At 40.6% G+C, this 21,873-nt stretch overlaps 1 protein-coding gene across 8 annotated transcripts in view; it reads left to right on the forward strand.

Annotated features, from left to right (window-relative positions):
- The window catches only part of Rnf216 (ring finger protein 216), a 163,644-nt gene that overhangs the window by 38,627 nt on the left and 103,144 nt on the right, over positions 1 to 21,873 (forward strand). For 5 of the 8 annotated variants that reach the window (XM_004840371.3, XM_021254647.2, XM_087196435.1 and 2 more), the window contains 6 exons: positions 610 to 1,467; positions 2,376 to 2,452; positions 3,867 to 3,969; positions 5,361 to 5,525; positions 12,820 to 12,934; positions 20,384 to 20,523. In XM_004840371.3, the coding sequence (XP_004840428.1) occupies positions 610 to 1,467; positions 2,376 to 2,452; positions 3,867 to 3,969; positions 5,361 to 5,525; positions 12,820 to 12,934; positions 20,384 to 20,523 (1,458 nt within the window). The remainder of the gene's footprint in view (positions 1 to 609; positions 1,468 to 2,375; positions 2,453 to 3,866; positions 3,970 to 5,360; positions 5,526 to 12,819; positions 12,935 to 20,383; positions 20,524 to 21,873) is intronic. The other 3 variants (XM_004840375.3, XM_087196437.1, XM_087196438.1) reach the window with 1 other exon arrangement.

Genomic DNA, 21,873 nt, shown 5'->3' on the forward strand with positions numbered 1-21,873 from the left:
ATATCCTTGTATATGACCTTTTCAGATATGTGTATTTGTAGAATAGCTATGAAAAAATGATATTAATTATAAGTATATATATATTTTTAAACTTTAATAAATGGTGCCAAGCTGCTCTCCTAAATACTAGCAGTGAATGATAGTATACAAGTTTCCACACACATCTTTATCAGTGCTTTATATTGTCTAACTTAAAAGTTTACCAGTCTTATAGGGGAGAAAAGTTGTCTTGTTTTAATTTTCATTTTGCTGATTACTAATGAGATTTTGGTTCTTTTCATATGTTTCTTTGGCATTTTTTTATTCCTCTGCTGTGTTAGCATTCTTTATTCCTTTTACCATACTATTAATTTTGTTTTAGCAGTCTCAGAAATTAAAATATAATTTAAATTATAACTCAAGCTTCAGTCTTTGAACGGCTGCTCCTATTCTTATAGATACTATAGTGTTTCAGTGTTAAGATAAATGTAAAGAGTAGGTTTTGTTAAGCAGAGGGATGTTTTTGTGTGTTTCTTCCCTATCCTATCTCAGAAGTTCAGTATAAGTTCATAAGGAGGCATAGATGTAGGAAAAAAATTGAAGTATTATTAAAATTTCATTTTTTCTTAGACAAATAGACCTCAGACTTCACGACCCAATCTCATCAAACCAGCTGCCCAGTGGCAAGATCTGAAAAGATTGGGAGAAGAAAGGCCTAAAAAGTCTAGAGCAGCATTTGAATCAGATCAGAGCAGCTATTTTTCAGTGTGTAACAACCCATTGTTTGATTCTGGGGCACAGGATGATTCTGAGGAAGACTACGGTGAATTTCTGAATCTTGGGCCTCCTGGAGCCTCTGAATTCACTGAGCCAAGAGGTCAAGCAGAAACAGAACCCGAACCTGGACCCAATCATAACCAAGCAGTAAATGACATTGTCAACCCCAGATCAGAACAGAAGATCATTATCTTTGGAGAAAGTGGCCTTCTTTTCCCAGAAAGTGATCCTTTGGATACTCAGAACCAGTCATCTGAAGACTCAGAGACAGAGCTTTTTTCAAATCTGGGAGAATCAACTACTTTGGGAGATGATCAGGACATTGAAGAAGACTGCTGGCTCAACCATCCGTACTTACAGTCTCTAAAACAACAGCCTCGTGAGGTAACAAACCAGGTTGTTCCCCAGGAGCGGCGTTCTGAAGGAGAACTGGGCCCCTTTCTGTTTCAGCATGAACTCCCAGGGCCAGCTTTTCCAAGGCCAGCTTTTCCAAGACCAGAACCCCAGCAAGATGGGATTTCAGGCCCTGCTTCTCCTCAGCCTGCACACCCACTAGGAGAGCTTGAAGACCAACAGTTAGCAATCGATGATGAAGAGCCAGGGCCAGCCTTTCCCCTGCGAGGATCTCAGGAGGCCAATATGGAAAACCTTTGGGGGCAAGAACCTCCCGAGGTAGATCAAGAATTCATTGCACTATTAGTGAAAGAAACAGTAAGTGTTGCTTATTTTTATTACTGTTTAATTTTAGACATCATGAATTTTAGACATCTTTAATTGAAAAAAAATCCATGTGTAGACTTCATTTTCCTAAGAAGCATATATCCACATGTAGAGAATAAAAGAAAACAGACTCTGAAGACAGGAAAATGGAATCGGGATTCCTTAATCTGTGCATAACTTCCAGGAAGCTCTCAAGGGTGCTAACAGTATATTATGGTGCTGCCCTATGAGTTTTTTCAGAGGCCTTGAACTCTCTACAAATTCAGACCCTTGAAGGAAGTTATTGAATTGCCTAGACCTGTGCTATCCAGCATGGCAACCATTAGCCTGTGTTACTATTTACATTTAAGTGTCTTAAAATTAAAGTTACAAATTAAGTTTCCAAGAACAGTAACATTTTAGTCTCAGCAGCCACATGGCGCTGTCAGCAAGGACAGAATAGAAGGTTTCCATCATTGCACACAGTTCTGTTAGATTCTGGTCATGGTAACATGGGCCTTTATGTCCATCTTTGCCTTTAAGTGAGTCTCCTTACCCTGCTTACCCATGTTTTCATCTGACCTGCTCGGTTGTGAGCTTCTAGAGGACAGGCATGGGATTGTACTTTGTCTTTGGACTCTCTTGCCTGGCAGAGATGCTCAATATTTGTTGAAAGAAGAAAATGGATATGCAAAGTGGGCAGAGGACCAGATGACCTCTATGACCTTTCTAGACTCTGTCTTTTGTCTTGGTGGTGAATCTGAGAACAAGTACTGAATTTTAAGCTATGTAGAGCTGTTTTTTAGCCCTCTTTTCTTAGTCATTAGCCATTTTCTTTTTTCTTTCTTTCTTTTTTTGTCACATGGTTTTTATTGCCTTCAAACTATTCTATTGAATAAAATGTTTTTATTCCTTCCCAGGAAGCAAGATTTCCAGATGTAGCAAATGGGTATGTTGAAGAAATAATTCATTTGAAGAATTATTATGATTTGAATGTGTAAGTATTCCACCATCCCTTTTTTCTTTCCTTTTGTTTCTTGTGGTAAAATAAATATAACATTAAATTTATCATTTTAACCTTTTCTGTGTATCTGTATGTGTGTGGACTGGGAATTAAACCAGGGCCTTTGCACTGAGCTACATCCCTACCCTTTATTTAAAATTTTGAGACCGAATCTTGCTAAGCTGCACAGGCTGAGTTTGAACTTGTAATCTTCCTGTTTTAGCCTCCCAGGGTATTGGGATGTACAGGTGTGTGTCACCATGCCCAGCATATTTTAACTATTTTTAAGGGTAAAGTTTAGTAGTATTAAGTACATTCACATTATCGTGCAGCCATTACCCAATCCTTCTCCAGAACTCTTCTTATCTTCCCAAAATGTACCTATTAAATACTAACTCCCCATCCCTTCCTCTCGTGACCCCTACTACCATCATTCTAATTCCATCTCTGTGAATTTGACTAGTCTAGGTATCTCATGTAAGTGGAACTGTACAGTAGCTGTTGGCTCTTTCTGACTGGCTTATTTCACTTGGCACCATGTCTTTTTAATGATCTTCTTAGTTCTAACATTAGTCAAATACAGACTGTTGTCTGAGTCTTATGGAATTCTACAGGGTCATGAAATTGTGATGCCTAGTTGTTTCTGATCATTAATACTACCTGTGTTTTGGTCAAGATGATAAAAGACTGTTTTTCCCAACATTTGTAACAAAAAGTGTCCTGTAAGCATTCTGCTTCTTTGCAGAAATATGTGGAAGCATTTCTTCAGTTTTTAGTATAAAAGCGATAATTTAAAAAAATTAGGGCCGGGGATTTAGCTCAGTGGTTCCGCTGCCTGCCTCACAAGCGCAAGGTCCTGAGTGCAATCCCTGGTACCCCCCCCAATTAATTAATTAATTAATTAAAATATTAAAAAATTAGTGTACTGAAGAGTACTAAATGAAAAGTAAGTCTCTTTCCTCTTATACTCGCTTTCCTTATTCTAGTCTCCAGGGTGAAATAGTTGTATATTTGTAGAGTAGTGTTGAAATTACATAATCATAATTTTCAAAGAGTTAATACAAATATTTTTTCATTAAACAAAAAAGATAGTATACTGCCAGGTGTCGTGGCGCATGCTTATAATCCCAGCACTCAGGAGGCTGAGGTAAGAGGATCTTGCAGAGTTCAGGCAAACCTGAAGCCTAATCTCAGAAAACAAAACAAAAAAAATCAGTTACAATCATTCGCTTTTTGGTACTGAAATTGCCCCAGGTCTGACCCTTGGGAGCCTTTTAAGATGCACCTCTCTTTTTGGTGTGACCCCATTAATCTTTGAGCACTCTCTTGTTTCTTGAAATATAGTTGAATCGGTGGGCAGGTATGGGATTTGGAAGCAATATGAAAGTAATATCATGTGTTGTTGCAGACTTTGTAATTTTCTTCTGGAAAATCCAGATTATCCAAAGAGAGAAGACAGGATTATTATCAATCCCAGCAGCAGCCTACTCGCCAGCCAGGACGATACAAAGGCAAGTGTCCTGTGTACATTTTACCTGGAACTGCTGTACCTTTTCTGTCATCTCTATGCTTTGTTGGGACACATTTTTAAAAGGCCAGCAGGAAAAATAGGATTTTAGAATGCACTTCAGTGGGATCTCCCACCTTATGCTGCTGTGAGTTATTTATTTAACTCCTCTTTTGTTGATACTCTTATCTTCCATTTTCCACAAAGAATTAAGCAAATCTTCCATAGCTTTAATCCTACAAAGCAAATTCCCAAAGTGAAACAAGAATTGCCAGGATTCTTTGTATTTAGTAGTTTTTATTTATTTATTTATTTTTTTTGGTAACGGGAATCGAACTTGGGACCTTGCACTTGCGAGGCAGATGGTGGCACCACTGAGCTGAATCCCTGTTCCAGTAGTTTTTAACATTATTTTACATTAATCCTACCTACCCACCACCAGTATTACTAAAAAGTTAATGGTATACTCTATCAGCTTTATTGTAACTCTCTTCTCTGTCCATCAGCACATCTTTATTTAATTTCATTACAATGCATTTCAAAGTAAATTACCAAAACATTAGTATTGTGTACCTCTATATGAATTCTTTTTTTTTTTTTTTTTTTTTTTGGTATGGGGATCGAACTCGGGACCTTGTGCTTGCGAGGCAGGTGGTGGAACCACTGAGCTAAATCCCCGGCCCCCTATTTTTTTCTAATTCTTTTTTTTTTTTTTTTTTGGTACTGGGGATCAAACTCGGGACCTTGCACTTGCAAGGCAGGCAGCAGAACCACTATGCTAAATCCCTGGCCCCTGTGTACCTCTATGTAAATACTTGAGTGTGCAGATCATTATCCAGAGCTTAATATCTGTTGATACTTTTTTTCTGTTGTAATATTTGTGTACAGTGCATACACTTGTTTAACCAAATCTTATATGAAGATGTAAACAATTTGATTTTTAAAACCTGCAGTCATTGTCTTCATTTGCAAACTAAGTTAGCATTCAGTATCTTATATAGTGAAGGAAAGTATAGTTCAGAAGTAACTGCATTAAGGTCTAGTGCTTGATTCTTCTGCTCCCCACAAATTCTTCTCTCTCTTTTACATATTCTGTAGAGGGGGAAAAAGTGACTTTTTCTGAACATTTTTGAGAAAGGAAGATGGTTGAAAAATTGGGTTCAAATCATCACCTATACTTCTCTACTAGTTCTAACTAGTAAAACCAGTCTTCAGACTCCACTTGGGTGGATCTCTGGTCTACCATTTCTTCATCCTGTTATAGGGCTGATGACTTCCAGAGTAATTATGAAACCAAACAAGATTATCCTTTCCTGTAATATATAATTATTAAAATGATTTTCTCCTTTTGGGGAATGCACTCTCTGGTCCCTAATTTTGTTTCTCTTGTTTCAGTTGCCTAAAGTAGACTACTTTGACTATTCAAAATTGAGTCCTCTTGACCAGCGCTGCTTCATCCAAGCTGCTGACCTCCTAATGGCCGACTTCAAAATGCTCAGCAGTCAGGATATCAAGTGGGCCCTCCATGAGCTCAAAGGACACTATGCAATCACCCGAAAGGTGCTCTTCTTCTTCTGTTGGGATCACACCCTCGACTGCTTCGCCTGTGATATAGAACAAAGAGTTCCCCTCACAGAGATCGGGATGATTTGTGATAGCTGAGAGTTAGAGCTGGCCAGGGTATTTGCTGATCAGGAAGAACTGGATGGAAAGGAATGCTAGAATAGAAACAGGGAAATTCCACTTTGACCAGAAAGACCTGGAGGGCAGTACACTTGACTCTGGAATGCAGGGTGAGCAGAGTATGAAAGATTGCTCTTCCCCGATTTACTTTGACTTGGGACAGGTGACCCATCGCCCAGGTGACTCAGTTTCCACTTACATGAGGTGAGGTCTCTAAGGAGCCAAGAACACAGTAGTGCCCAGTAATGATGGTCTGCTTCAGAAGAGGGTAGGCAGGCAGCTTCCACAACTCCCAACATTTTCCCCCAGAGCCCCAAGGAAGAGAGCACATGAAGGCCCCTGTTCCAGGATACAGATGAGTGCTGGTGACTGGTGAGTGGCACAGGCAGGCTGAGTTAGCAAGGGGCATGTGTAGTCCGTTCCATCATGGCGCTCAGCCAGGTCAGACAGTGAGTGCCACCACCCACTATTATATCCTCTTCTGCTGAACTGTGATTCCCAGTAAAGACTGATTTTCCCCGCAAGGGACAATGGTGGAATTATTTTAATGGTTCAGGTACCCACTGGATCTTTCCTGAAGGAATGTGAACCCCAGGTAAAGGCAGCTCATTCTGAGTCTAGGTCAAGCCCCACCTGCCTTCAGATTGCATTGCCAAGAAGATCCAGGCAACTACCAAGAAACTCCTACATAGAATTATTCCAAGGGCAAGAGTTAGTACTTTCTATATCTGAGTATCATTCCCCATGCTATATCCTAGGGACTGCATCAGTTTAAAATTGAATGAGCTTTCTCCCAAAGTAGCAACCACCAGGCAATAAGGGCTCTGTGTTGCATAGAATGTGCCTCCATCCTCACTGGCCCAGGCTAAGGCACAGTGGTAGGCGCCCCTTCCACAGGCTGCAAGGTCTGGTCTTCCATGGTCCACTCCTTTGTGCAGGTTAGGCTTTGTGGCTGTGTTGCAGCTAATCGGTCAATCTACTACAGTTCTGAGGCAGCTTATAGACAGAGATTTACCCAAATGATCTCCCGAATGCCCTTCGGTGGCTTTCATTTTGTGATTTATGGGACATTTACAGCTTAAAGAGCCATTCCATTCTTATGCATAGCTTCTTTGTTCCATTTCTTATACTTCTGATCATTTATAGATATATATTTTTTTGCTACCAGAGATTGAACTCGGGTCCTTGTGCTTGCGAGGCAGGCAGCAGCACTACTGAGCTAAATCCCCGGCCTGGATCATTTATATTTTTAATAAAGGCATCTGCTTGTTTGTGGGTAGTTTGGGAGTTACATGAGCTTTGAAATGGGATGACCTAGACTGTTTGAATTAAAGTGTTTAAGAGGACATGCTCTCGGGCAGAAGCTAAAGCATGATGTGACTCCTTAGGATTTAGGACTTGTTCTTGCTGTATGTGAGTGGTGCCCAAGAATTCTGCCCTGTGGACAGTGACTGTGGTGGAGACAGAGGATGACACACCCAGAGATGTCTTCAAGTTACATCAGTAGCACCGTGATTGCTCAGGGGAGTTCATGCTCATTGTGGAGATTGGGTCACATTTTCCTGAACTTGTCTTTTGGATTTTTTGGTACTGGGGATTGAACCGTGGGCCTGCATAGTGAGGGACATGTGCAGCGCCTCCTCCCACCTTGTTTATTCATTTTTTTATTGGGAGATAGGATTTTGCTATAAGTAACCAACTTGTCCAGGCTGGGCTCTAGCTTACAACCCCCTGCCTCAGTCTCCCAGAGTGCTAGAATTACAGGTATGCATCACTTTTTATAATAAATGTCATAGATGTTTTATGACAAGCCCCCATTTACCCATCATTCAGCTTTTGTACTTATCGTGTTCATTTTTGCTTCTTCTCTGCCTGTGCCCATTTTCTTTTTCTTTTCTTTTCTGGTACCAAGGATTGAACTTGGATCCTTGTGCTTGCACAGCAGGCGGCGAAACCACTGAGCTAAATCCCCGGCCCTGTGTGCCCATTTTCTTTCTTCCAAGACAGTTTTTGAACCAAGACACAACACAAGTTTATGTTTGTTGCATTGGTTCACAGTGTTAAGTCTTTTATAATCTGTGAGTTCTCCTTGCTTTGTTTTTTTCTTATAGTTAGTTGGGAAGAAAATAAGGATTTTTTTATCCTGTAGGTTTTGGCAGTCGGGATTTCTCTTGACGGCACCCTCACAATGTCATTAACTGGCTTGTGTCCCCTGAATTTCCTACAGATCACTGTTTCGATCTAGAATCTTCATCAGACATAGGTTGGATTATTTTTTTTTCTTTTTGCCCTTTATTTAATTGCTGTTCTCCCACTTGTTAGTCTGTGATTTAAGCAAGTGTCTTAAACTTGCTGAGCTTCAGTTTTCTTGTAGTGTAGAGTAGTTCCCTCATGGGCTGTGACAAGAATTAGACAACAGTGTGTGTGAAGCCATAACGTAGCGCCTGGCTTGTAGTGGGTTTTAGTAGACAAGCTCTCGTGCAGTCACACTGCTTCCTGTGTAATACAGAATGATTTTTAAACTTTAGCACTGTTGTCAGAGTCAGTCCTTAGCATGATATTACAAAAGCCTCTGGTAACACCCTCCTTAGGTTTGTAGCACTGAGTTCAAGCCAGAGAGGGCTGTCACCCAGAGAAGGCTGACTCCTGGGCTATTTTTATGAAAGTCTCCTGTAGATGGGCTTCTTGGTGCAGCTGCAGTATTTCTAAGTCTTTTTTTTTCCAGTTTGTTTTGTTTGTTTGTTTGTTTGTTTGGTACCAGGGATCGAACTTGGGTCCTTGGGCTTGCACAGCAGGCGGCGAAACCACTGAGCTAAATCCCCGCCCTTTTTTTCTAGTTTTAACCTCTATAAAGAAACAAAAATGATGTCTCAATGCTATTTTTAATGAATAATATTTAAACTAGAGGAAGCAGGTAAAGCCTTAGCACTCAAGGCAGCAAATATTTCTTAAAATGAGTATTTATGTTTATCAATTCATTTCCATGGTTTAAAAATCAGTTATTGTTAAAATGTTTATTTGTAAGGGCCAGAGCTTTAGCTCAGTGGCACCGCGCCTGCCTTGCAAGCACAAGGTCCTGGGTTTGATCCCCAGTAGAAGAAAAAATGCTTATTTGTAATTTGCCCCTTTGTCAACTTCTTCCTCTGCTCCCCAGAAGAAGCTGTTAACTCTTCATCTGTTTGTTCTGAAATTTGCCTCCATATTTTTGGATGTATGCTTATACTTGATGGATCAGCTTTCAGAACTGTTTATAGCTTTGTCTTATGGTAGGAAACCTAAATCTTTTTTGTTTGGGGTTTTTTTTTTTGGTACCAGGGATCGAACTTGGGTCCTTGCTCTTGCGAGGCAGGCGGCGGAACCAATAAGCTAAGTCCCTGGCTCTGGAAAACCTAGATCTTAACACACACCACACACACATCTTCATCTTTTCAGTACATTTTTTGCTAAACCTGTGTTTTGAGTTTTCTGTATTGTAACTATGCCACTGTTCACTGCTAGGCAAATAATGTACTGTATTTATGTTTACTTCCTTAAATTTTCTGTTTAGCTTAGAGTTAAAAAGCTGCCTCCATTTTTCCATTTGCTTTGGTGGTTTTGTTTTGTTTTTGTGTTTTGACTTCCTAGTTTGTCTTTCCACACCTGACAGCTCTAGCACAGTTCAGCCACAGCTGTCATTTCATCCTTCCATTCATTCCCCAAGTCTTCCTGCACCACCACCACCACCCCACACATGCCATTCTGACCGTTCCCTGCAGTCGACACACAGCTGTTGCCCTGAGACTTGCCTTCACCTTATCTCGGGAATTCCCTTCACCTTGTTTTCCTGTCTTTTCCCTGTGCTCTAGATCCTACCCCTGTCTACTTGATTTGCATACCCACACAGGACTGAGAGTTCCACTATGGTGAAAATTATTTCTCTGCCTCTGTCATTCAGTTTGTTGAGTGCCTGACTCAGTGCACGTACCGGGAATATCCTAAGAACAGTACCAGGCCCCTTCCGTCTTGGGGCTTTATACTCATGGATTAGTGCCATCTTTTTCAACCTATCCTTTAACTTCTGTTCTCTTAGGGGGTCATTCTCAGAGCTTCCGTGTCCTACACCTCTTAGATTTCTCCTGCCATGTGGCTGCAGTGTCGTCTTGGTCTCTGCATAGGTGGCTGTGCCCATCTGTCGACCCAGCCTCTGCCAGGCTCCAGAGCCTTTGTGGCATCAACGCTGTAGTGTTTCTAAGTCAGTTCTTAAAAGAACTTTGACCATTGTCATAGATTTTCTTTTTTTATTTTTTTGTTAGTACTGCATATCTTTGCAGTACATGTTCACATTATTTGTATGAAGTTGGTACATGTATATAATTCATCTTAATTCCATTTTTCAACCCCTCCCCCATCTCTCAGTCCTCTTCCCATCTGAGAAAGCTCTGTCTTCCTACTTCCTGTTAGCTCTCTTTATTTTGCTCTTTATTTATAATTTGGGTTTCTCATATAAGAGAAAGCATGTAAGATTTAAGCTTGTGTGTCTGATTTATTTCGTTTAACATTGTATTCTCAAGGTGCATCCATTTTCCTACACATTACTTTATGGCAGAGTAGTACTACATTGTGTAGAAGTAAATAACCACATTTTCTTTATCCAGTCGTCTGTTGACAGACTTATAGGCTCCTTCCATGCTTTAGTTAGCTATTGCGAGTTACGCTTCTATAAACAGAAAGATACCAAGGAGGGGAATAGGTGAGTCAAATGGAATTTCTAGTCCCCGTTTTTTGAGGAATCTCCATACTGATTTCCACTGAGGCTTTACTAGTTCACATTTCCAACAATGTAGATTTCTCTTTTCCTTGCCAGCACTTACCTGATTTCCTGGTGATGGCCATTCTTTCTGGGGTAAGATGGAATCTCAGTGTTGTTTTAATTTGCATTTCTCTAATGTCCAGCCATGTTGAGTGTTTCTTCATATATTTATTGGCCATGTGTACTTTTGTGAAATATCTGTTCATTTCACTTGCCCATTTTTTATTGGATATTTTAGGAGGTCTAATTTTTTAAGTTCTCTATATATTCTAGATATTAGTCCTCTGCCTGAGGAATAACTGGCCAAAATTTTTTCCCATTCTGTAGGTTTTCTTTTTGCTCTATTGGTTCTTTTTGTTTTGTTTTGTTTTGTTTTGTTTTGTTTGCAGTACTGGGGATCAAACTCAGGACCTTGGCTTGTAAGGCAGTTGCGGTGCCACTGAGCTAAATCCCTGGCCCTGTTGGTTGTTTCGTTTGCTGTACAGAAGCTTTTTAATTTGATCCGATCCCATTTGTTGATTCTTAGTACTTTTCCAGTACAACCAGGTTCTGTTCAGAAAGTCCTTGTCTATGCCTATGCTTCAGTAGTTTTACTTATTTTATCTTCCAGCAGGTTAAATGTTTCAGGTTTAACATTTAGTTCTTTGGTCGAACTCAGGACCTCGTGCTTGTGAGGCAGGTGGCTGAACCACTGAGCTAATTCCCCAGCCCCTTTGAGCCATTTTGATTTTATTTTAGTACATGGTGAGAGAGATGAGTCTCGATTCAGTCATGTGCACCTGGATTGTCAGTTTTCCCAAAACCATTTATTGCAGAGGCTCTTTCCTCTAGTGTATTTTTGCCCCCTTTGTCAAAGAACAAATAATGGAATGTGCTTACGGTGGTTTCTGTATCCTGTTTTGTTCCATTGATCCTCATGTCTGTTTTTATGCCTATACTGTACTCTCATATATGTCCTAAAAGTCTTACCAGACTTTATACTTGACTCTCAGAACACTTGAGTTGCTGTTTGATTTATGCATGTGAACAAGCTGAGGGGAGAAACTCTAGGCAGCAACTAAAGGAACACTGTTCTTGAACGCCTGTTCTTCCTAGAGTCCTCCTAGGTTTTTGAGTCCTTCCTGAGGGTTCTGGAGGACACTGGGAGCATGACTTATTGGGAGAATGCATGGCTGGCATGCACAAGGCCCAGGAATCCACTCTCAGCACTGCAAAAGAAGTACACCACCAAGTAGCTTTAAGCGCTCACAGGCTGCTGGAGGAGAGTGGTGGAGAAATGATTAAGACAGCATGAGAAGTGCTGTAAAATAGGTGAATCGATCCATGAGAGCACTAAGAAAGAAGTGTCATTTGAGCAGAGTCTTGACAAAAAGATGTTTTCACCAGAGGAGCAGTTTGTACAAAGGCTAAGAGATGGGGCATGTAGACTAGCGGGCTTCAGAGGGAAGAAATTCTCCTCCTATAATTTGATTCTATCTGGTCTACTTAACTAGGCTTTTAGTCAATAGTAACAGAAGTGACGATTACTAATACAACTATTAAAGTAAGATTTGGGAGACTCCTTTAATTTATGTACCACATTTTTAAAGCTACTTTCTTGACAAGTACCAATTTATGTTCATATTATGTGGGACTTTCCCCCTGCTGTTAGAAACAATATTTAAATGAAATAATGACTCCCTTAGGCTGATACTCAGGAGCCTCTTCCTGTGCCACCACCATTCAGGAGCTTAAGTTCCATTCCAGTCTGATTTTGTGCTGATAAGTGGCACCTGTGCTTCAATTACTCTTTTTGTGAAACACAAATTATGCTCCTGTGTGACTTCCTTTCTAGGATACTTGCAAACAGCCCAAGTTTAAAGGTGCAGAATCTACCTTCAGGTAAAACTTGGTAAATATTAATAGCCTTACAGCTGAGTACAAAAATTTAACTTTTAAAGGGCCGGGAATGTAGCCGTGCCTGTCTGGCAAGTGTAAGGTCCAGAGTTTGATCGCTGGTAAAGCAAAAAAAAAAAATGTAACTTTAAGATCTGGTGCCGGGGATTTAGCTCAGTGGTTTCACTGCCTGCTGTGCAAGCACAAGGACCTGAGTTCGATCCCTGGTACCAAAAAAAAAAAAATGATCTGGTAAGGCAGCCAGGCATGGTAGTGTATGCCTGTAATCCCAGCACTCAGGAGGCTGAGGCAGAAGGATCATGAGTTTCAGGCCAGTCTGTGCTATATAGCAAGTTCGATGCCAGCCTGTACTACATAAAAAAAAAAAAAATCTAGTAATCGATGCAGGGGAGGTAGCCAACACTGTGAGTGAAACTGGGGACTTCCTGTGTTTTACTTTTTTGTTTTCCATTTTCAGGAGTAACCTTTCCCTTTCTCAATTTTTAGGCCTTTTCTGATGCCATTAAAAAATGGCAGGAACTATCACCAGAAGCCAGTGGAAAAAGGAAAAAGAGAAAAGAAATGAATCAGTACTCTTACATAGATTTCAAATTCGAACAAGGTAATGACAAGCAGAGTGTGGGGCCATGGGCAAAGCTGGAGCGCCCCACTGGCACTGAAGGAAGTCCTGTTGCCTGCTGTTTGTAGGGGGTGCAGGCCAGGCCCAGCAGTGACTGACAAGGACTTTTCTAGAAAGTGGCTGTGGTTGTTGGCCCTATTCTCCCTGTTTTGGGTACATTCTGGCGGGAGAATTTCATGCAGTGTTAAGAAAATTCACATGTGGACCAGGGAGAGTGCTGTTAAGCCTAGGAAAGACTAGTCTTGCAGGCCTGAAGCGAATGGCTGCATCATTAGCACCAGCCTGGCAGGTGATTGCTTACCGAGGAGGGCTCACTTTCACACCAGAGGTGTGGCTGATAGCAGCGTGTTCCTCCAAGGCTGTGTTATTGCTGATGAAATGACAGCTGAAAGCCCTTTCAGAGAGATTACTTCAGCTCTCATCCCCCCGAACAGTAGATTTTAACTTTAAAACAGATTTCCTCTAAGCCACAAGCTTGTGTCCAAGAAAAGTTTATACAACTTTTTCCATAGATTATGTCACAAATAGGGCTACTTTTCTGTTTCCTGTTTGTATCTTTCTACTTGTGTACTTAGTTACAAAACTTGATTTCAAGTGTGTCTAAGTAGAAGCACCATACAATAACCTCAGAGTTAGGCGGTTTGGATTTCTGGAGTCCTCAGAGTCTGTATTCTCATCTCCTGTCCTTGGCTCCTGAGGTCCCTCTCTTCACTGGTGGAGCAGTGTCCTCTCCCCTGGTGCTCCCACTGGTCTCCATCTCTGCAGAGCGAGAAAGCAGGGACAGCGTGTGGCTAAGTTAACCCAGCAGTTGAAACCAGGCACCCCCAATACATAGTCATGCAGTCCTTGCTTCTGAACGTAAGTGGTAAAGAAAGCAAACCTCCTTGTTGGTCAGCTCCATTTTTTACAGAATTCTTCTTTTTGTCAGCTCAGAATGCACCTCCCTCACATTTCCTACCACGGCTGCAGGTTGAGCCTCTGAAAAGCCCAAGGTCTGTTGCCTCTCTGCTGTCCTGACAGCCCTTCTCTGGCTCAGCAGGGGTCTCTGAAGGGTGTGGCGCAAGACCTTGTGCTCCAGCTGAGGCCTGTGATGCAGACAGCAGTGGGCTTCAGGCTCTGTTCTTTGGTCCATGCATCCTGACTTCACTTTTAAAATCAGAATGTGTCCTGTGATTGACTCGTGATGTCCCTTGGTCTTTTCACCCCATTGCTTTTTTGCAGTCGGTCACATATCTCTCTGTCAGTTCTGTGGCATCTCCCATTTTATGCTAGTCATCTCAACTCACTGTTTTAGGTATATCCTTTAATTCAGATGCTGATTCTTAAATTGTTCTCATTAAGGACAACAAAAGTATAAAGTATAAAATACATTTGAATTTTTTTTTCTTTTTAGAGACAGGTCCTCTCTATGTAGTTCAGGCTGCCTTGAACTTGTGGTGATCCTCCTGCCTTAGCATCCCAGCTGCTGGAACTACAGGCACATGCCACCACTCCTGGCTTGATTTTTTTAAGTTTAATATTTATGGCTGGGCCAGGGATTTAGCTCAGTGGTTCTGCCACCTGCCTCAAAAGTGCAAGGACCCAAGTTCAATCCCCCAGTACCAAGAAAAAAAAAATATTTGTGACTCATGCTTAGCCTTTCTTGCCAGCTTTTTATAAGTACATAAGCTAAGAATCCCTTGTCTGTTGCCAGAATCCCATTTTTCACCTGTTCAGCTTATTTTCCATCCATGCACTGCTATTTGGGGTATCCATTGCTGGGCTCAAAAAGAGACAGGGATTTCCCTCTGCTCTCTTTTTTAATAGTTTTAAATGCTGACTTCTCATGAAGAGTTGAGTTAGAATTTAGAGATAGTAATCCCAGCACCCAGGAGGCTGAGGCAAAAGGATTGCTGTGAATTCAAGGCCAGCCTGGGCTACATAATGAGTTTAAGGCCAACCTGAACAAACTCCTTAGCAAGACTCTTGTCTCAGAAAAGAAAAAAATGGATCTAAACCTCCTGCCTCTAGCAAGTCTGACCAACAGAAAAAAGAAAGGCTGAATATCAGGAATTATCACTCCTGGCAGGGGTTACATTACAGACATTCACATAGCCAGCATACTTGTTCCCTGAGGTGGGGAATAAGGATATCATATTCATTGCCATTCACATAGTCCTGGCAGTACTACCCACTGCAATAAAAAAAGAAAGAGAGGGGTTGGGGATTTAGCTCAGTGGTTATGCCACCTGTCTTGAAAACTCAAGGACCCGAGTTCGATCTCCAGTACCAAAAAAAAAGAGAGATGTACAGATCTAAAAGGAAGAAATAAAACTGGCTCTTGATGTGGATGACATAATTATCTACCTAATAAACTCCAAGAAATCGGCTAGAAAACTCCTAGAACTGATAAGTGAGTTCAACAAGGTTTGTAAGACCTACCTACAAAAAACAGTTGCATTTCTGAATATGATGATGCCTCGGTTCATGAACTTAATCCTTTCTATGATTCTGGTTGCAAACCAAATTAGATGAAAACTGAATCTAATTTCCCCATAAGGTCAATATTGAACCTAACCCATTGCATATGATTTGGTTCTTGTCCAGCTCAGTTTATGAAGAGAATCATGGAAAGAAGTTTGTGAACTGAAGTACCACTGTACTAGCAGTGAGCAAGTGGAAATCAAAATTTAAAATACAGTACCATTTATAGCCTCTCCAAAAGCTTCCACAGGACTTGGGTTGTGATAAAACTTACAGAACAGTGATGGGAGAGATTAAAGACCTAAATAAATGGAAAAGTACTGTTTTGGTAAACTGGAAGACTCAACATAGGAAAAATGTCAGTGCTCCCCAAATCGATAGGTTTAATGCAATTTCCTTTAAAATCCCACCAAGAATTTTATATAGACATCAAGTTTATCTGAAAATTTATATAGAAAAGAAAATGGAAGCACTTAAGCAATTTTGGTTTAGTTTTTTAATTTTTATTAGTATATGTTTGCAGTGCATAATGATTAGAAAAAGGATATAGTGAGAAGAATCGGTCTTCCTGGTGATAACTCAGTATGTAGCTACAGTCATCTAGACTGGGTGGTGTTGGAGGAACAGAATGGAGAACTCAGAAATGATCCCACACACATACTGGTTCACTGAGACGTAGTTCGCACATACAGTTTTGTTTTTAGTATATGTGCAGTTTACAGTAATTACAATTAATTTTAGAATATTTTCTTCATCCCAGAGAGGAACTCTGAATCATTAGTAGTCACAAGCTATTTCCCATCAACTCCCCCCTTTCCCTAGAACCACTAATCTAATTCCTCTCTTAAGATTTACCTACTCTGAACATTTCACATGGATGGACTCAGACTATACATGATGTTTTTTGTTTGTTTGTTTTTTTTGGTACCGGGGATCGAACTCGGTTCCGTGCACTTGGGAGGCAGGCGACGGAACCACTGGGCTAAATCCCCGGCCCTATACATGATGTTTTGCAACTGGCTAACTGGCTTCTTTCATTTAGTAAAATATTTTCAAGGTTCATTCATGTATATGTATTGATGGATTGTTCCTTTTTATTGCCAAATAATATTTGTGTGGATTTACTATGTTTCATTTATCCCATTCATCAGTCGATAAAAGCTTTAATACCCAATTCATTTTTTACAAAGCTGCAAAAGCACTTCAAGATAGGAAAGATAGCCTTTTACATAAATGATGTTAGAACAATTGGATGTCCATAAGAAAATCAAAAACCTAAGTCTCATACCTTACACAAAAATTAAATTAATAGGGCCAGGGATTTAACTCAGTGGTTTCACCGCCTGCTGCGCAAGCGCAAGGACCCGAGTTCAATCCACAGTACCAAAAAAAAAGTTCCAAAAATTAAACTAATATAAGCCAGGTGTGGTGACATACACCTGTAATCCTAGCACTCAGGAGGCTGAGGCAGGAGGATTGCCATGAGTTCGAGGCCAGCCTACATGAGTTCAAGCCCAGCCCGAGCTAGTATTGAAACCTTGTCTCAAAAAAAAAATTTTTTTTTTAAGCCAGTATAAAATCTTTAGAGAAGACAAAAAGAGCTCTTCATGTTCTGGGGCTAGGCAAAGAGTTCTTAAATATGATACCAGCAAAATTCAGACCTTTCAGTCTTCAACAGACTGTGTGTGTGTGTGTGTGTGTGTGTGTGTGTGTGTGTGTGTGTGTGTGTGTGTGTGTGTGTGTGTGTGTGTGTGTGTGTGTGTGTGTGTGTGTGTGTTGAACCCAGGGCCTTTTTACCAAGCTGCAACCCCATCTTTTTTTTTTTTTTTTTAGATAGGGTCTCACTAAGTCACTAAGTTGCCAAAGCTGCAGTCCTCTTGCCTCAGCCTCTTAGAATGCTAGGATTACAGGTGTGCGCCACACTTCTGTCTTCAAAAGACCTTTTTAAGAGGATAAAAAGACAAACTGCAGACTGAGGTAAAATCTTTACAACCACATCCCTTGACAAAGGACTAGAATATAAAGAACTCTGAAAACTCAGTAGTAGAAAAGCAAGTCCAATTAGAAAATGAATAAAAGACAGACATATCACCAAAGTGAATGTACAGATGGCAGATACACAGAAGGTTTTCAGCATCACTAGCTGTTTGATAAATGCAGATGAAAAGCACAGTGAGAGATCATTACACACCTTTTAGAATGGCTACAATTCGTGACGACACAGAGCCGGTGAGGATGCAGAGAACTGTCACTGGTGCATTGCTGGTGTCTGATGGTATGGGCATTCTGGAAAACACCTCGGCAGCTTGTTTAAAAACTAAGCATGTTGGGCAGGGGATTTAGCTCAGTGCTTCCACTGCCTGCCTCGCAAGCGCAAGGACCTGAGTTTGATCCCCGGTACCAAAACAAAAAACTAAGCATGTGTTGGGCCAGGGATGTAGCTCAGTGGCATAGCACCTGCCTGGCAAGCACGAGGTCCTGAATTTGATCCCCAGTACTGAAAAAAAAAACAACTAAGAACATGGCTACAATATGACCCAGAAGTTGTGAGCAACTATCCCAGAGAAGTGAAACTTAGCTTCATAAAAAGCCTGTACATGAGCATTCATGGCAACTTTATTCAGATAGCCCAAAACAAAGATGCCCTCAAATGGTGACAGTTAAACTATAACACTACCATACCTTGGAATACTTTCAGGGGAGGGGTGGTTACAGGGAATCAAACTCAGGCTAGGCAAGCACTTTACCCCTGAGCTACAGCTCCAGCCCATACCATGGACTATTCAGCAACAAAAAGAAACTGTTACTGATATATGCAGCAAGCTGGATAAATCTCCAGAAAATTAAGCTGAAGATAAAAAACTAATTCTAAAAGTTAACATCCTGTATAGTTTACTTAATATTCCTGAAATGACAAAATTACAGAAATGGAAAGCAGGGTCATAGTTGGCAGGGACTCAGAAAAGGTTGCTGATGGAAGGGAGGGAATGTGTGGCTGTAGACGCCACAGGAGGGATTCCCTGGATGGACTGTACATCCTATATCGAGACTGTCACTGTCCGTATTGTGGTGGTGACATTGTCCTATAGTTTTGCAGCTTGTTGTCATTCAGGGAAATCTGAGTAGGAGATCTCTGTACTTACAACTGCACATAAGTCTCCAATCATTTGAAAATTTACTTTACAAACCACATATCCCCTGGGCCGGGCAAGGTCCTGAGTTGGATCCCTGGTACCAAAAAACAAACTACATATCCCAGCACTCGGGAGGCTGAGGCAGGAGGATCACTGTGAGTTTGAGGCCAGCCTGGGCTACATAGTGAGTTCAAGGTCATAGCAAGACCCTGCCTCAAAAAACAGCAAAGCTCATAGAGCACAGGAAAAGAAATTATAAGGAATTTTGTAGACTTAATTGCATTTGGTTGCAAGAGTGATAATAAATTTTATGACTTTAACTTGAAGAACTGAGTAAAAACAAAGGAATAATAAACAGCAAAGCTTAATTTTTTCCACTTAAGCAGGTGACATTTATTGAGTACTTAATAGGCCAAACTCTTCCTAAATGCATTACGTAGATTCAGTTGTATGTGTTTCAACCTTATTAGAAAAATATTCCATTATTAGCATTTTACGCATTAAAAAACTGAAGGCCCGGGAGGTTAAATAACTCACTAAGTGATACATAGCTAGTCCTAGCTGAGCTGGGATTCCAGCCTTGCTGATCTGACTTCAAAGCCAACTTTTAATACCATGCTTTACTATTTTCATAAAATAAAAAACTGGCTTTTGAAATAAAAAGGTTAAATTTTTAAAACCTCATGAGAATAAGAGAAAAAGAGAATAAAAACAAAGTATACCAGAAAATAAGTGCAGTAAATATTGTTGCAATCAAGAGGTTACTAAGAACAGACTGGTAGTAAATAAATTTAAAAACCTGAACCGAATAGTTTTCTAGAACATAAGTTGCCAAATCAGTGGAAGAAATGTAAAACCTAAACAGATAAGTTACTTACCTGATATTTGTTATTCTGCTTTTATTTGAAGTGTCATTTATTTATTTATTTTTTGTACCAAGGATCGAACTCGGGACCTTGCACTTGCGAGGCAGGCACCTGAACCACTGAGCCAAATCCCCGGCCCTAATATATTGTAGCAAATCTAGGCACTCCTTTTTCAGCTCTTATGTCTGTGTGAAGATTTTCATAATTGATACGCATGTATACAGTGCATTCACATCTACTGAAAGTGGCTAAAGTTAAAAATCAGTGACACCAGGTGTTAGCAAGAATGGAGGGCTTCTGGAGCTCACACATACTGCATTCACAGGGAGGATGTAAACTGGAACAACAGCTTTGGAAAGCTGGTCTTATTTTCTAAAGCTTAAAGTAAGTGTATCCCATGATGTGGTGGTTCTCTTCCTTCAGTTGAATCCAGACATACATTCACCAGTGAATAGCTCTGAGCAGCTCTGTTCATAATAAGCAAAAGCCATAAATCCAGTGTCTTCATTGGAAGAATGGGTAATACAGTGATACCTTGGTTCACAAACTTAATTCCACAATTCTGGTCACAAACAAATTGGACAAGAACCGAATCAAATTTCCCCATAAGGTTAACATTGAACCTAACCATTGAATTTGATTCAGTTTTCATCCAGTTCTGTTTGAGACCAGAATTATGGAAAGAATTAAGTTCCTGAGCTGAGGTTCTGCTTTTTATATTCACACAGTGCACTACTGACAGCGTAGGAGAGCTTTCTAGTTAGAGCATACAAGGTGGAGAAAGGTGGTGATGGACAGGTGTGTGGTAGGTTAGTGATGAAGAGCACAATGTTCTCCAGACAGAATAGGTTACAGGGGGAGTCCTGAAATGTACTGGGGGCAGGGTGAAAATCAGAAGACAGAGTAGCCACCCTGGATTCCTAGCAAACAGCTGTCTGCATGATTTTGCATTGTTACATATCTTCTAGGTGACATCAAAATAGAAAAGAGGATGTTCTTTCTGGAAAATAAGCGGCGACATTGTAGATCCTATGACCAGTGTGCCCTCCTTCCAGCTGTGCAGCAAGAACAGGAGTTCTACGAGCGGAAAATCAAAGAGCTGGCAGAGGTAGGAAGACAGGCTCTGCCTTTGGGCTGTTTCTGCACTTCTGGCTTGCTCACTGTTAGGGCTTGGTACCAAGACTATCTTTTAAGATTTTTCTTCTCTTGTTGTTTTTTACCCTGTTTGTTTGTTTGTTTGTTTGTGAGGATAGAGCTCGGGATCAAACCCAGAGTTAGGCAAGCACTTACCACTTAGCTGCATCTCCAGCTCCAAGATTTTTCTTTTCTTTAGAGTGACTAATACATGACAGTGTTTAAAAAGAAAAACTGGGTTTTGTAATGATAATGACTAAAGTTCAGTTTTATAAGCCAGATTGCTATTAAAGAATTTTAATTGAATAGATAATGTAAAATAGGAAGAAAAAGTTCACAGGGGAAGGGGAAATGGGAGAGAAGAAGGGAAAGAAAAAATAGGAGAAAAAAAGGAAAAGTGAAAACAAAGTGTTTTGTAAATAGGGAGGGGTGGAGGGAGGGAAGGGGAATGGGGAAAAAAGAAGAACCAAGTTAGATTATGTAAAGGTACAAATTCCCAATGATGAATGTGATCATAACGTATACCTAAAATGTACCAATAAACTTAATGAATAAAAAAAAACAATTTTAACTGAAGATTAGTAACATCTCTTTTGCCTCCCTCAACCTCTGTTGATGGAGAAAAGCCAGAGAGGGATTCCATTTGTAGCCTTTTTCATAATTATCTTCCAGACCAGTGGCTCTGATGTGATCCCAGATCCCTCGATTCCCTAAGACTAGGGAGTCTGTGAGGTCACAGCTCTTTTATAATGGTGCCAAAATAGTCCATAATGCTGGCTTTGTTCTGCTGTGTGGAATTTGCACAGTGAGGATGCCTTAGCAGGGAACAGACCAGGAGCGCCGATTGTCCTCACCACCCAGCACTCACATTTGTTTAAATGGTAGTTTCACACAAAGGTGTCTTTGATAAAGAAGTGTGACTTCATAAAATTTTGACCCCTGAAGACATCTTTTCAGTATTTTGGGTGACAAAATGAAAATTATACAGAAAGTTCTCCCACTGCACATGGGCAAGTGATTCTTGACTGGAACAGAGGCACTTGTGTTACTGAGTTGAAGGTGGCTAAATTAGCCTGTTTTGTTTTTCACTGCAGAACACTTTTTTTACTTGAAAAAAAATGACTAACAGAAAAACTGATTAACAGATTCACAACAAGGCCATAATTCGTATGCCTCACTGCCAGATGGCTTGAGCCACTGGTGATATATGCATGACTGTACCACTTCTGCCACTGGTGGTACAAGCCGCCCAATGTGACAGTCATGCGTGTACCGCCAGTAGTTCAAGCCAGGGGGAACATGTTAATCAAAATTGCTTATTTGG

This window comes from Heterocephalus glaber, unplaced genomic scaffold (genome assembly GCF_053883595.1).
Source record: "Heterocephalus glaber isolate CG9 unplaced genomic scaffold, H.glaber_assembly_v1.0 deba00001610, whole genome shotgun sequence".
In the NCBI taxonomy this organism is placed as follows: Eukaryota; Metazoa; Chordata; class Mammalia; order Rodentia; family Bathyergidae; genus Heterocephalus; species Heterocephalus glaber.